Source organism: Cebus imitator, unplaced genomic scaffold, assembly GCF_001604975.1.
Source record: "Cebus imitator isolate Cc_AM_T3 unplaced genomic scaffold, Cebus_imitator-1.0 Scaffold638, whole genome shotgun sequence".
Taxonomy (NCBI): Eukaryota; Metazoa; Chordata; class Mammalia; order Primates; family Cebidae; genus Cebus; species Cebus imitator.
In genome coordinates, this window is record NW_016107953.1 from 717,402 (window position 1) to 730,058 (window position 12,657).

A 12,657-nucleotide genomic window follows, 5' to 3' on the forward strand; every position below is an offset into this window, starting at 1 on the left:
AAAAAAAAAAAAAAAAAAAAAAAAAAAAAAAGAAGAAAAAGGAAACAGCTTGAGACCCACCCTCTGATGCCTCTGAGGTTCCCAGCAGTCCTCCAGAGAGGGCTACAAACTTCTGACCCCAGGCAGCAACACCTGGCCAGGCTCACCATTTCCTGTGTTACTCTCCGTGTGTGCAGAGGTCACTCATGGCATCTTTACAACAAAAGAGGCTGCTCTGGGGACCAAGGCAGTGGGCAGCTGGAAACCGAGTCCCGATGCCCAGATGGGGCGGTCAGAGGAGGCTGGGGACAGTCCCAGGGAACTTGGGTGGGTTTGACACTCGAGGCTGATGACACCCTGTGCTTGGCTGTTGGAGCATCTGCCGGGAGGAACTAAGGACTCTCAAGAGCACAAAGCACCCCCCGAAAATGGGGGGTTCTTAGGAACCGGCGTCGGTCCCTTCCTCCATCCTGCCCCAGCTCATGCTCCCCACCCCCCACCTGGCGTTCTCAGGTTCCCAACCTCCCCCTGGGAAGTGCACCTGCCTTTCCTTGGGTGCTACCCCCACAAGCCCCCAGAGAACACGGCTGCACAGACCTTTCGGAAGTCGGGACGCTGCTTGCAGAGGAACTTGCAAAGGCAGGCTGTGAACTGACAGCTGGCAGCCAGATCCCGCCCACACGTGTGTTTTGTTTGGCTTACGAAGTGTTTTCAAAATGTAAGCCAACAGTAGAAGGTCAGGTGACTTCATATAAAAACCCACATTTCCCACTTCTCCTGTAACTCTGGCTGACCTGACCACACTGGGGCTGTGTTCCCGAGGGCCACCGGAGGCTGGCCGGAAGCTGGCTGCGGCTGCCCCCTGGAGCCAGGCATGTGCTCCATCCCAACCCCGCCCCGATCCTGCAGCCCTCAGCCAGGGATCGCTCTGACAACTGTCCCCCACTCCTGCAGTGCTCAGTGCCCAATGCCCCAGGGAGTCACTGCCACCCTGGAGGGGCCACCAATTCACCGTGTGACAGCCTAAAGTGGAGGGAAGCAGAGGAGAAAGAGGCAGAAGGGGATACACAGATGGAAACTGAGTCCAGGACCCAAAAGTGAGCCCAGGGGACCACAGAGAGGGACAGCAGGAGACGGAGACAGCGGGCAGACAGGCGAGGAGAGACTTGCTGGGCATCTTACATCGCTCCCCAGCCCCTAAGCAGCTGTCTCGGTTCAGGGAGAGGCATGTCGGCAAGTCCCTGTGGTCCCTCTTCTCCCTGCTCCCATACCATCTTTGGTTCCCCAGACACCACAGCCAGTGGGGTCTTGGTCCCTCAAAGCCCCCGGCTGCCTTCAGGCAGAAGACCACTGGCTCGCTGTGGCCCCAGCTCCCACCTCCAGGGTCCCTCTCGGCAGAACTGCTGCAGCTCCGTCTTCACACTGCCCCTTCTGCCTGGCTGGTGCCTCCCTCCTTCCGCCCGCTCCTTGGCCGGCACATCCTTGGCTGGTACATGAGAGGTGGATCATAAAAGCTGCCCCTCTGGACCTTCAAGTCGGGACCCAGGCCTGCTTTTACGCAGGACCCCAGGGAATGGGGTTTGGGCCTGGGGTGCAGTCCTAGGGACTGCCAGGCACACAGCAGTTCAGAGCAGAAACTGGGGACAAGGCAGTATATGGGTGACAATGACCTTTGGCCATCACCTTTTCCAACCTGGGCTTGGCCAAGGCTGGGAGGAATGACAGCCAGGTACTCAGACTCAGGTCAGGCCGTGGTGGAAAACCTGTCACCTCCTGCTGGGCAGGTAGAGGTCACCCCTTTCTGTCTCTTGTGATCTATTTTTAGAGCCTGGGGAGGACATGAAAAGGGTGAGGCCTGGACACACTCCTTGGTCATTTCCCGACACTGACGTCACCATTCCTAGCCTGCCTAGGTCCCGGGGTGGCCCTCTGTGGGCGGGTGAGCACACACCTTGGCAGGAGGTGACGCAGCTGGGCCACGCATGGGAACTCCCAGCACAGCGGGCGGGCCTGGCTCAGCCCCACCTCCCCTGACACTGGGTTCCTGGCAGCCTCTGGTGGCTTCTGCCTCCTCCTCCTGCCCCCAGGATGCAGGGGTCCCCACAGGCTGGAGGCTGAAGTCAGAGCTGGTCAGGAGGTGAGACGTGAAGCACCAAGGCGTTGAAATCTCCAGGAGGCCACGCCGGGTGGCAGGTGTGGCACCATCACCATCCCAACCCTCTGCCCTCACAGGGCACTGCTGTCCCAGCACAACAGACACAAGATGTGCCGACTCTCCGGGAGCAGTGGGAACAGGCCTGGACGGGGATGCAGAGGTCTCCGGACCAGCCTGGGGCTTGCCAGGGGGCCCAGCTGTCATGCCCTGGAAATGGGTACAGCCCCAGGATATTGACGGGTAGGCACGCAGGGGAGCAAACATGATGAAAGCATCCATGGGCTGCAAACGTGGGGGGGGATCCAGCCACTGTCCTCCACTCCTGCAGGGCTTGGTGCCTGACACCCACGCGGGGCCACCAATTCAACATGTGACACCCTGAAGTGGGGGACAGCAGAGGAGAGAGGAAGAGGCCGAGGGGGACACACAGATGGAAACTGAGCCCAAGACCCAAAAGTGAGCCCAAGGATGACAGCGGGAGAGGGAGGCTGCAGGCAGACGGAGGCGAGGGGAGAGAGCGGCCACGGGGCTGCGGGGGCGCTGGGCACACTTGGCTGAGGAAGGGACCAAAGGCCCAACGGGTCCCCCAGTCTCAGCCTAGTGCCTGTCCCCAAGCCTGGCGGCCCTGATCTAGGAGGCAGTGACGTCTATTCCACAACTGTGATGGGTGGGGCATGTCACACCCTGAGGGGCCCAGCATCCATTATCTCCCCTCCTGGAGGGTGGTCAGCTGCCAGCCTGGCCCCTGGACTCCTTGGAAACTCTCCACAAAGTGCCAGCTAGAAATGTCACAGCACAGGGGGCCCTGGGATGAGCCAGCCCCAAGGGGCCATTCTTTCCTGTGGGTTTGGGGAACTCTTTTGAGACCTGGAGCACAGGTTCCGGTTCTGGCGCCTGCTCTGTGTCTTCCTAGCCTTAGTTTTACCTCCTGGGGCCTCAGTTTCTCCATCAATAAATGGGGACAGTAACCATCATAGCACCAGGCTCTCAGGCTTCTCAAGAGAGCAGACAAGAAAGCAGTGCACAAAAGTCCCGGTAATCCAAGAAGCACCCTCCGGACGGGGCTGCCGTGACAGCCCACAGCCACCCTGGACCAACCCTCGGGGCTGGGGGCAGCTGGCAAGGCCACAGTGGGCACACACAGGCACCAGCAGCAGAGCAGACCACCAGTCTTCTCTCTCATACCCGAGATGGGAGATGAAGACTCCCCTGAAGTTCCAGACAAACTCCTCCAACCAGTTCTGACGGGAAGGGGGAGTCCTAGGCAACCAACTCCCGCGCCCGGAGCCCCGGCGGTGACCCACCCAGCCTCTCCCTGGCAGAGGCACCGGTCGCCCTGGAAACTCACCTCCGTGGTGGCCGGTGCTGGCAGAGGTGCCAGCCAAGGTGTCGGGCTTTGGAGAGCGGCACGGCGGGCCACGGCCCTCCGCCTGGCGGTTACCACAGAGACACAGGCAAAGAACACGGAGCCCTTCCTCCCCCTGGGCACAGCAGGCCTGGCACAGACCTGGCCTGCTTCCCGGGCCATGGCAGGGCGAATGCCAGGTGGGGAGTGGGCCCTTCGCGAGGCCCTCTGCCAGTGTGCCCGTCGCCTGCGTGCCCTAGTGGAGTGAAGCACCCGAGTGCCTAGGCCTGGTGTCACCCGTGTGGCTGTCATACCTGCTCCTCTGACAGGCAGGGCCAGGAATTCCCACTTGTACCAGGCCATGGGCCAACTGAGGACGAGTAGAGAGCCTGTCCCAAGCTGCCACAGCTTTCTCCCTTAATTCTCCAGCCCCCACTCCCATTCCCCGTGTCGGGGGCCTGAAAACCAGTACACAGAGCCAGAAAAGTGACAGATACAAGCAACTAGACCAATACAGGGCTGGGTCAGCAGAGCCACCAGGTGGATGTGAGTCTAGCCAGAGGCAGTGGGAGGCAGGCAGGAGACCCCCACTCACTTGTTCTGGAAGGCTCCCCTGCCCCCAGACTTGAGCTCCTCCATCCCTGGCACCCGGGTACGAGATTTCCCTTTTTTTTTCTTTTTACACAGAGTCTTGCTCTGTCCCAGGCTGGAGTGCAGTGGCTCGATCTTGGCTCACTACAACCTCCGCCTCCCGGTTCAAGTGATTCTCCTGCCTCAGGCTCCCGAGTATCTAGGATTACAGGAACCTGCCACCAGGCTCAGCTAATTGTCTTATATTTTTACTAGAGATGGGGTTTCACCATGTTGGCCAGGCTGGTCTTGAACTCTTGACCTCTGGTGATCTCTCTGCCTCGGTCTCCCAAAGCGCTGGGACTACAGGTGTGAGCCACTGCACTGGGTCACAAGATTTCATTTTAAACTGGGTGTGGTGGCGGGGTGGGGGAGTGCCAACCTGGGTTGCCAGCTGTGTTTCATTAAGTAGGGTGGTAAAAAATAATATCAACACCACCACTCCCACCATTTCAGAAAAGACACCACCAGAGGTAACGAGAGAGGGCTGCCGTCGGAAGGAAGGGCGGGCGTGGAAAGAGGACATCTGGCTTTAGGAATAACTCACTAGAGTGACTGCTAGAGTTGCAAATAACAACAACAATAATTCAACAGCAACACAGCGACACACAGCAACTTACTGCCTTGTCCCCATCCCCGTCCCCGTTTTTCTCATTTTGCTGCAAACCAGGCATTGGAAGCCATCGGACGCATCCAGCACACCCATCTGACAAGTGGAAAGACTGAGGCTCACAGAGAGCAGGGACTTGCCCAAGATCTCACAGGAAAACCCAAGACCTGTGTCTGTCCAGCTGCTCTGCAAAGCCTGCAGACGCTCCTTCCATCACACTCAGAGCCCCAAGCCCAAAGCCCAGAGATGCCAGGGTGAAGTCGGACGCCAAGAGTCTCAGCTACTTCCTTACCTTCCTGGGACCCTGGCCCGGTAGATGCCCAGTCCCTGGCTGCAAGAGGAGGGCACAGGGCAGGGAGCAGGACAGCAGAGGCAGGGAGGAGGGGGTGAGGCCATGGGCTCCGGATCGTCCCCACAGGCACATCGGGCCCCGGGGCCCAGCGTCCCGCCCAGACACTGCCCCAGCAGCACCTTGCTCCCTGCCCTGCTCCTCTGAGCATCTCACATCCTCTTCCGGTGGCTTTGTGGGCCTCTGGGGGCACCCAGCTGAGCAGGCAGTTCAGGGCCTGGGAGCTCTGCAACTCCAGGGTGAGGACTCTCAGGGGATGTGGGTGGGCATCTGGGGGTGAGGGCCAGGCTGGGCTTGGGGGGCATCACTGAAATGGAGCTGGAGGGTTTCAGGGGGCCCTGGAGCAGCCACCCCCCTGCCTCCCTGTACTCACCCTGCAGCCAGAACAAGCCACCTCCACTAAAATCCCTCCGCCAGTTCTGTCCCAACCAGAAGAGAATCCCAAGTCCTCAAGTGCCCACAGCCCCTCCTACTAACTGCAGCCACCAGCACCCTCTGCTGGGAACCACATTCTTCCCCCTTGGTCTCAGGACTCAGCCCCCACTCAGAGCAGCCTTCTCCGACCCCTGCCTTCATGCAGCAACACCATCTCCGCCCCAGCCATCCGTTCCCCATCCTTTTCCATCCGGCACATTTCCTCCTCTGCCAGGCTCCAAGGCCCTGTGCCCTGGGACAGTCAGGCATCATCTCTGGTCACTTGTACACAGTGACACTCAACCTTGACCTTTGAGAAACAGCAGAGCCGACCAGGCTACGAACTGATCAGCCCAGGATTGAAATTCTGACCCCTAGGGACTCTGGAACCCTAGGCCACTGATGTAGCATCTCTGGGCCTCAGTTTGCTCCTCTGTAAAACGGGAACAAAGGCACCGGAGGATTCCACAAGACCTTGGCATGGGCTTGGCTCATGGTTGTGCTTGGCAGATGTGCAGAGATGATCTCCCACAGCCACTGGAGTAGTACAGGCCACAGGGTCACGTGCCTGCCCCGGTGCCAGGCGCATAACAGACATTTGATAAATGTTGGTGGATGCTGCCCCTGTGCCAGGAGTGCCGTAGCCTAACTCCATCCCCGTGAGCAAGGTCCAGATGGCAGTCCGGGGTCTGCCCGTTGCTCAAAGTGCGGCTTGTAACTGGATTCCAGCAGACAGCTTGGGAATGTTTGCTGATGCCGAAGCACACGCAGGCTGGTACTGCAGGGCAGGCCTGGCCCTGGGAGAGGGGGCCAGCGAAGAGGGCACTGTCTGGGCAGACGGGCATTGCAGGGCAGGCCTGGCCCTGGGAGAGGGGGCCAGCAAAGAGGGCACTGTCTGGGTCCACACTCTTAAAGGGAGAGAAGCCCTGTGCAGACAGGCAGGGTCTGAGCGAGGCAGGCGGCAGGGGCCGGCATCTGAGCAGGGGTCGAGGCTGTCCCCGACCTCGGCCTCTCACCCAGGGGCTGCCAACTGCCTGGCCATGTGACCGTGGGCATTGGGGGTGTGGTTCGGCCACCACTCCAGGTTTAACAGGGAGCTCACCACATGGAATGGGGGGCAGGGAGGGCCTTCCCTGAGCCTTGATTTCCTGGTACGCAAAATGCGACCTCTCAGGCCGGCCCTGCAGAAGGGCTCAGTGGGAGAGGTGTTTCCTATAGTGTGTGTATGTTTGGTTGGGAGGCGGGGTGGGGGTGGGGGGCCTTCAAGAGGCCCTGGAAGGAAGCACTCAACTTTCCTGGTGGGGCACTAGCAGGGAAGTGGCAGGGAAGCAGGCTACCCTGCTGGGTGTATTTGTGAGCTGATGCCTGCTCTTGGACAAGCAGCTCCGGGGTACCAGGCCCTGTGCAGGGCGTTGCATCTCACACGCAAGCTTCCTGTGCTATTCTTGAACAGTCTACCCCAGCCTAGCTTCCCAAGCCCATTACTCCCGTGTCTCCCCCGCCCCCACCTCCAGCACAGGTCAGCCTGGCATCAGGCCCAATCCTGGGGCTATTCCTTTGGGAGGCAGGCTGGGCAGGGCTACCCGGGGGAGTGGGCACTGAGCTTGCTGGGAAGGCCATCGAGGGACTGAGCACAGCAGGCCGTAGGAGGAGCTGCACCAGCTGCCGCTCAGAAATGCAGAAATGCGGGAGCCCCCAGGAGGTGGTGCCAGCAGAAGGAAGCAGCAAGGCCATGCACCCCTCCTCCCACCCACGTGGTCCCTGGCCCTGCCTCTGCCACCAGCCTGGGGGAGAGCAGGGTCTTTGTTCCCTGCCGGCCAGGCTACCACGTGATGCGCCACATCACTGTCACTGCCTGGAACGAAGACCGCCAAGGAGAGCCCAGGCACTGGGGCCTGGGGGTGAGGACAGTTAAGGAGCTCCACCTGCAGCGCCCCAACCCCAAGTCTGGCTGCCTTGAGGGTCTGGCCCAGTGAGGGCCACACACGACATAAACATTTCCAGCTACTAAGTGAAGCTCACGACAGCCCTGACCCCAGGCTTCTCCCAGGACACACGACCTGCCAGCGGTCCCACAGTGTTCTGCCCAGCACGCCAGGTGGCCCTGGGATAACACGCCTGGCCACACAGACAAGCCCAGGATAGCAAAACCCAACCCACAGGCACCTTGCTAGGTGGGGGCAGGCCCTGGATGGGTTCAAGGCCCATTGTTTACAAACACCGTGCAGCTGTCTCTAGGAGCAGTGACTCAGAGCCAGAGCGATGACTCCTCGCAAAGCCGTTTGCTCGGCACCACATCCTGTCCAGGAAGCAGACAGCAGAGACCGAGGCCTGGCTTTTGCTCTTCTTTCCTGCTGCCGACTTAACTCAGGGACCTGCTGACCAGACTCAGTGTCCAGCTGGGGAGACATTCCAGCTCCCCTCCCCCTGGCTTCCGGGAACCTGAGGCCTGTCAAGTGGCTCAACACACACTCAGGCCCGGCCGGCTCCACTAGGTAGGGATGCTGCTGTGGCCGTGCACGAGACAGATGGAACCTCTGGAGGGGCACCTCTGCCTGGCATCCCCTCCCTCTTTGGCTCTGACTAGGAGACTCCCAAGGACCAGGGCACCACTAACGCCTTTCACTGCACAGCCCAGAGGCAATTCTTGCCCACGTTCAGAAGCCTGGGAGGCAAGATCAACTCCTGACATCCCTTCGTCCTCTAGAGCCTAGTCTGCTGCTGCCTTTGGCATCCCTCAGTGGGGACAAAGCACTTTTCCAGACCCACAGTCATCATCTCTGTTGTGAAACTGAGAAAACTGAGGCCCAGAGAGGGTGAACAACTTGCCTGAGGTCACACAGCGTGTTAGTGCCGAGGCCATGTGTAAGTCCAGCCCCAAGGCTGCTTGCTTTCCTCTACTCTGTTCCAGATTAAGGATTACAAGCGGATTTGTTCCTGGCAGCACAGACTTGAGGCTGCTGGGTCCTTGTCTCTGGGGTGGGTGGTCTGTCCCCTGCAGGAGGCCCCCAGGCTGGGGACTCTGACTTCCATTTCTGCTGGTCACTGCTGCCCCCAACCTGGTGCCTACACCTGAGTCCACAGCCCCCTGACAATGTCTGCTACTCACTGCCGTGCCGATGTGGGTATCATTTCGTCATCATGACATGTGAGGCAGGGTTTACAGGCGAGTTTCAGGACAGAAGCTCAGAGATGGCACAAACTTAAGCCACACAGCAGAGCAGAACTTCCAATCCTGTCTGGCCTGAGACTGCGCTCCCAGCCGCTCCTTCCGGCAAACTCCCAGCTTTTCGTAAAGAGTCAAAGGTGATTTTATAATCACGGTGCACTTCTAAGGCCAGGGTGCAAGTATCTCAATGGCCACCGGTTCACAGGAGGGCCCCTGTGTGTGGTGGGGAGGCAGAGCCTCAGAGTGACTTGTGGAAGGTTATGTACCCCAATGAGGAGGCCCTTTCCCCTGCTCCAGGCTGGGGAGACCCGGGGACTCCCAGGAGCGGCAGAGCCACAGGATGCACCTGCCACGGCATGTGGAAGGTGGGCCACCCCCGCAGCGGGGAGAGAAAGGCAAAGAAGGGCTGTGCTTATTTTGGCAGCTGGCACTTGGCGCCACCCCAGGCAGGACAGTAATTCAGCGACTGGCTGATTCACCCACCGCAGGGCTCCCCTGCACTGGCTGCCTGCCCGCCGGCCCCTATTGCCAGCCCACTGAGTCACACAGGTTGCCAAGAAACTGAGGATCCGAGAATCCAGTCTCTGCCCCAGCCGCTCCCATTGGCTTTAAGCCTAGCAGGACTCAGCCCTGCCAAGGGCGCCACAGCTCCCCTCCTCCACCCTGCCTGCCCCCAGGTCCAGCTCCAGGAGGAACCCAACGTCTAAGTGTAAGGATCCAAGCAGCAGCTGGGAGCCGGGGCCTACAGTGTTGAGTCTGGGGCCAAGCCCTCATCCTGCCACCTCCTGGCTGGGTGGAGCTGGGTGAGCCAGGCAGGTGCCTTTCCCTTGCTGAGCCTTGATCCTGGCCCATAAACAAGAATCATCTCTGCCTCAAAAGCACTGTGTGCTGAAGTGAAACACGGAATGCGAAGCACTCAGGATAGGGCCTGGCACATGCTCCGTGTCAAAACATGGCACCCCGAGGTGGCATCCTCTGCAGGGAAAAACCAGTTTTTTTTTTGTTTGTTTTTTTTTTTCTTAAAGATGGGGTTTCACCATGATGGCCAGGCTGGTCTTGAACTCCTGACCTAAGGTGATCCACCCACCTCGGCTTCCCAAAATCCTAGGCTGGAGTGCAATGGCGTGATCTCGGCTCACTGCAACCTCTACCTCCTGGGTTCAAGCGATTCTCCTGCCCCAGCCTCCCAAGTAGCTGGGATTACAGGCATGTGCCACCATGCCCAGCTAATTTTGTATTTTTAGTAGAGATGGGATTTCTCCAAGTTGGTCAGGCTGGTCTCGAACTCCTGACCTTAGGTTGATCCACCCGCCTCAGCCTCCCAAAGTGCTGGGATTACAGGCGTGAACCACCACGCTCGGCCTCAGTGTTCTTATTTTGAATTCAACGGTGGCTGATACTTCTATAAAATGGAACCGAAATGCCACAGCAATGTCAACTACCATGGAATTTCTAAACAATGTCAATTTCTCTACTGAAGTAGATGAGGATCAGTAACAGTTTGTAGCCTGCACTGTCTGCAGACCACAGAGGGGGCCTGGGGCACAACTAAATTCACACAGCCAGCCCACGCGAATTTACTGAGCACCTACTCAAGTGCCAGCAATAGACTGGGGAACAAAACATAAAAATCACCTTTGGCCTGGGTCATAATAAATAAAACACATGTTGGCAAACAGGAATGCTGCAGAAGGTAAAAAACAGAACAGGGAAGGATGATGGGGCCCATGGGGCAGAAGCAGATGCTGGAACTGCAGACAGGCCAGGAAAGCCAAGGGGCAGCATGGGTAAGGCTGGAAGGAGGAACCTTAAAACAATTCACCTAGGCCAAGCGCAGGGGCTCACGCCTGTAGTCCCAGCCCTTTGGGAGGCTAAGGTAAGTGAATCACTTGAGGTCAGGAGTTCGAGACCAGCCTGGTCAACATGGTGAAACCCTGCATCTACTAAAAATACAAAAAAAAACTAGCTGGGCATAGTGGTGCGTGCCTGTAATCCCAGCTACTCAGGAGGCCAAGGCAGGAGAATAGCTTAAATCCAGGAGGTGGAGGTTACAGCGAGCTGAGATAGCACCACTGGACTCCAGCCTAGGCGACAGAGCAAGACTCTGTCTCAAAAAACAAAACAAGGCCAGGCGTGGTGTCTCACACCTGTAATACCAGCATTTTAGGGGGCCAAAGCGGGCAGATCACCTGAGCTCAGGAGTTCCATGACAAGCCTGGCCAACACGGTAAAACCCCATCTCTACTAAAAAATAGCCAGGTGTGGTGGGGTGCCTACGATCCCAGCTACTCAGGAGGCTGAGGCAGGAGAATTGTTTGAACCTGGGAGGTAGAGGTTGCAGTGAGCTATGATCGCGCCACTGCACTCCAACCTGGGCAACAGTGCAAGACTCCATCACAAAAGAAAACAATACAAAATAAAACAAAACCTATATAGTCCACCTACTATGGGGTCCTCTCATGCTCCTGTATTGGGCTCTAAGCCCCCTGGGGGCAACAGCCACACTTGTCCTGTTCACTCTTCCAGACCCAAGTGCCCAGAACGATGCCTGGCCCATAGTGACTCCTCACAACTGCTGACAGGTCCACGGATGAAGACACCAGTTAGATATACGAGAGCATACCATCACCATCACCACCGCCACCGCCATCACACAAGCAGAGAGAGCACCGGCCCTCTGACCTGGCGTCACTGCCCTCTTTTGAAAATTAGAGGGGTCATGTGAAATCATCATTAAGAAAGCACTAGGAAAATAAAATATAAATTTATATTTTAAAAAATCAATCAATCTATCTATTTGTCTGTCTGTCTATCTATCTGTCTATCTGTCGATAGATGGCCAGGCGAGATGGCTCATGCCAGTAATCCCAGCACTTTGGAAGTTCAAGGCGGGTGGATCACTTAAGCCCAAGAGTTTGAAGCCAGCCTGGGCGACATAAGAAGACCTGGGCAACACAGCACGACCCCATCTCTACAAAAATTACAAAAATTAGCAGGGTATGGTGGCATGTGCCTGTAATTCCAGCTACTTGGGAGGCTGAGGCACGAGAATCGCTTGAACCTGGGAGGTGGAGGCTGCAGTGAGCCGAGGTTGCTCACTTGGATGATGGAGTGAGACTCTGTCTCAAAATATATATATATATATATTTTTTTGTTTGGTTGGTTTTTTTTGAGGGGTGGTGCCCCATGCCAGGGACACTGTGTGACTGGTGCTACCATCAGCCTGCTGCCTGCCTGAAGGGGCTGAGGGCCTGGGAAGTGGGGCTGCCCTTTCCCAGGGGGACTTCCTGAGCTGCCCTGGCCTCTGGAGAGGGCGCAGGGACCTGGCTGGCTGCCAGGAGGTGGCGGGGCTGGTGCCTGCTGCCCGTGTGTGTGTGTGTGTGTGTGTGTGTGTGTGTGTGTGTGCGCGCGTGCGTGCGTGTGTGTGTGCGTGTGTGTGTAATTGGAGGTGAGCTTTTTCTTTTCTTTTCGTCTGGATGGGGGCAGTTTGTAAGATCCTTGAGAGCAGGGACTCTGTTCCCCAGGTACTGATGCCTGAAACAGCATCCAGCATGCAGCAGGCTCTCCATAAATGCCTAGATGGACAAGTGGGCTTGATGGGCCCGTCGGTTCCTCTAGCTTCAAAGTTCCTGGACTCTAAAATATTCAGAGGTTCTTGGGGGAAGATCACCAGAGAGCTTCTTGGAGGAGGCAATGAGGCTGGAGAGGAGCCTGCGGGAGGGCAGGGCGGCAGGGCGGCAGGGCCAGGAAGGGCGGGGTCACCTCTGCTCACCTGCTCCCTCCCATTAAAGTGCTTTCCAGGGAGCCAGGCTGAGGACAGAGGCCGAGCAAGCCCAGGCGGGAAGTGCAGAGGAGGGAGGCAGCAGGCTTCCAGGAAGCAAGAGCCTTTTTTCTTAGAAGCAGGGCCTTGGAGGTTCCCAGAAGCCAGCCTGCCCTGGGAAGGTGGAGGAGGCAGGAGGTGGTCAGGTCGGCCCTGGTTTAACATGGGGGATTTCCCTTCCTAAAT

The 12,657-nt window shown here is 58.0% G+C and overlaps 1 protein-coding gene across 4 annotated transcripts in view; it reads right to left on the reverse strand.

The window, feature by feature from the left end:
* Positions 1–12,657, reverse strand: part of RALGDS (ral guanine nucleotide dissociation stimulator) — a 53,595-nt gene that overhangs the window by 29,710 nt on the left and 11,228 nt on the right. The window contains exon 1 of one of the 4 annotated variants that reach the window (XM_017517576.1): positions 5,012–5,211. The exons of 2 other annotated variants lie outside the window; for them this stretch is intronic. In XM_017517576.1, the coding sequence (XP_017373065.1) occupies positions 5,012–5,143 (132 nt within the window). In that variant the 5' untranslated portion in view covers positions 5,144–5,211. Of the gene's footprint in view, positions 1–5,011; positions 5,212–12,657 lie in introns of those variants that run through there. One more of the 4 variants, XM_017517574.2, reaches the window with a different exon arrangement.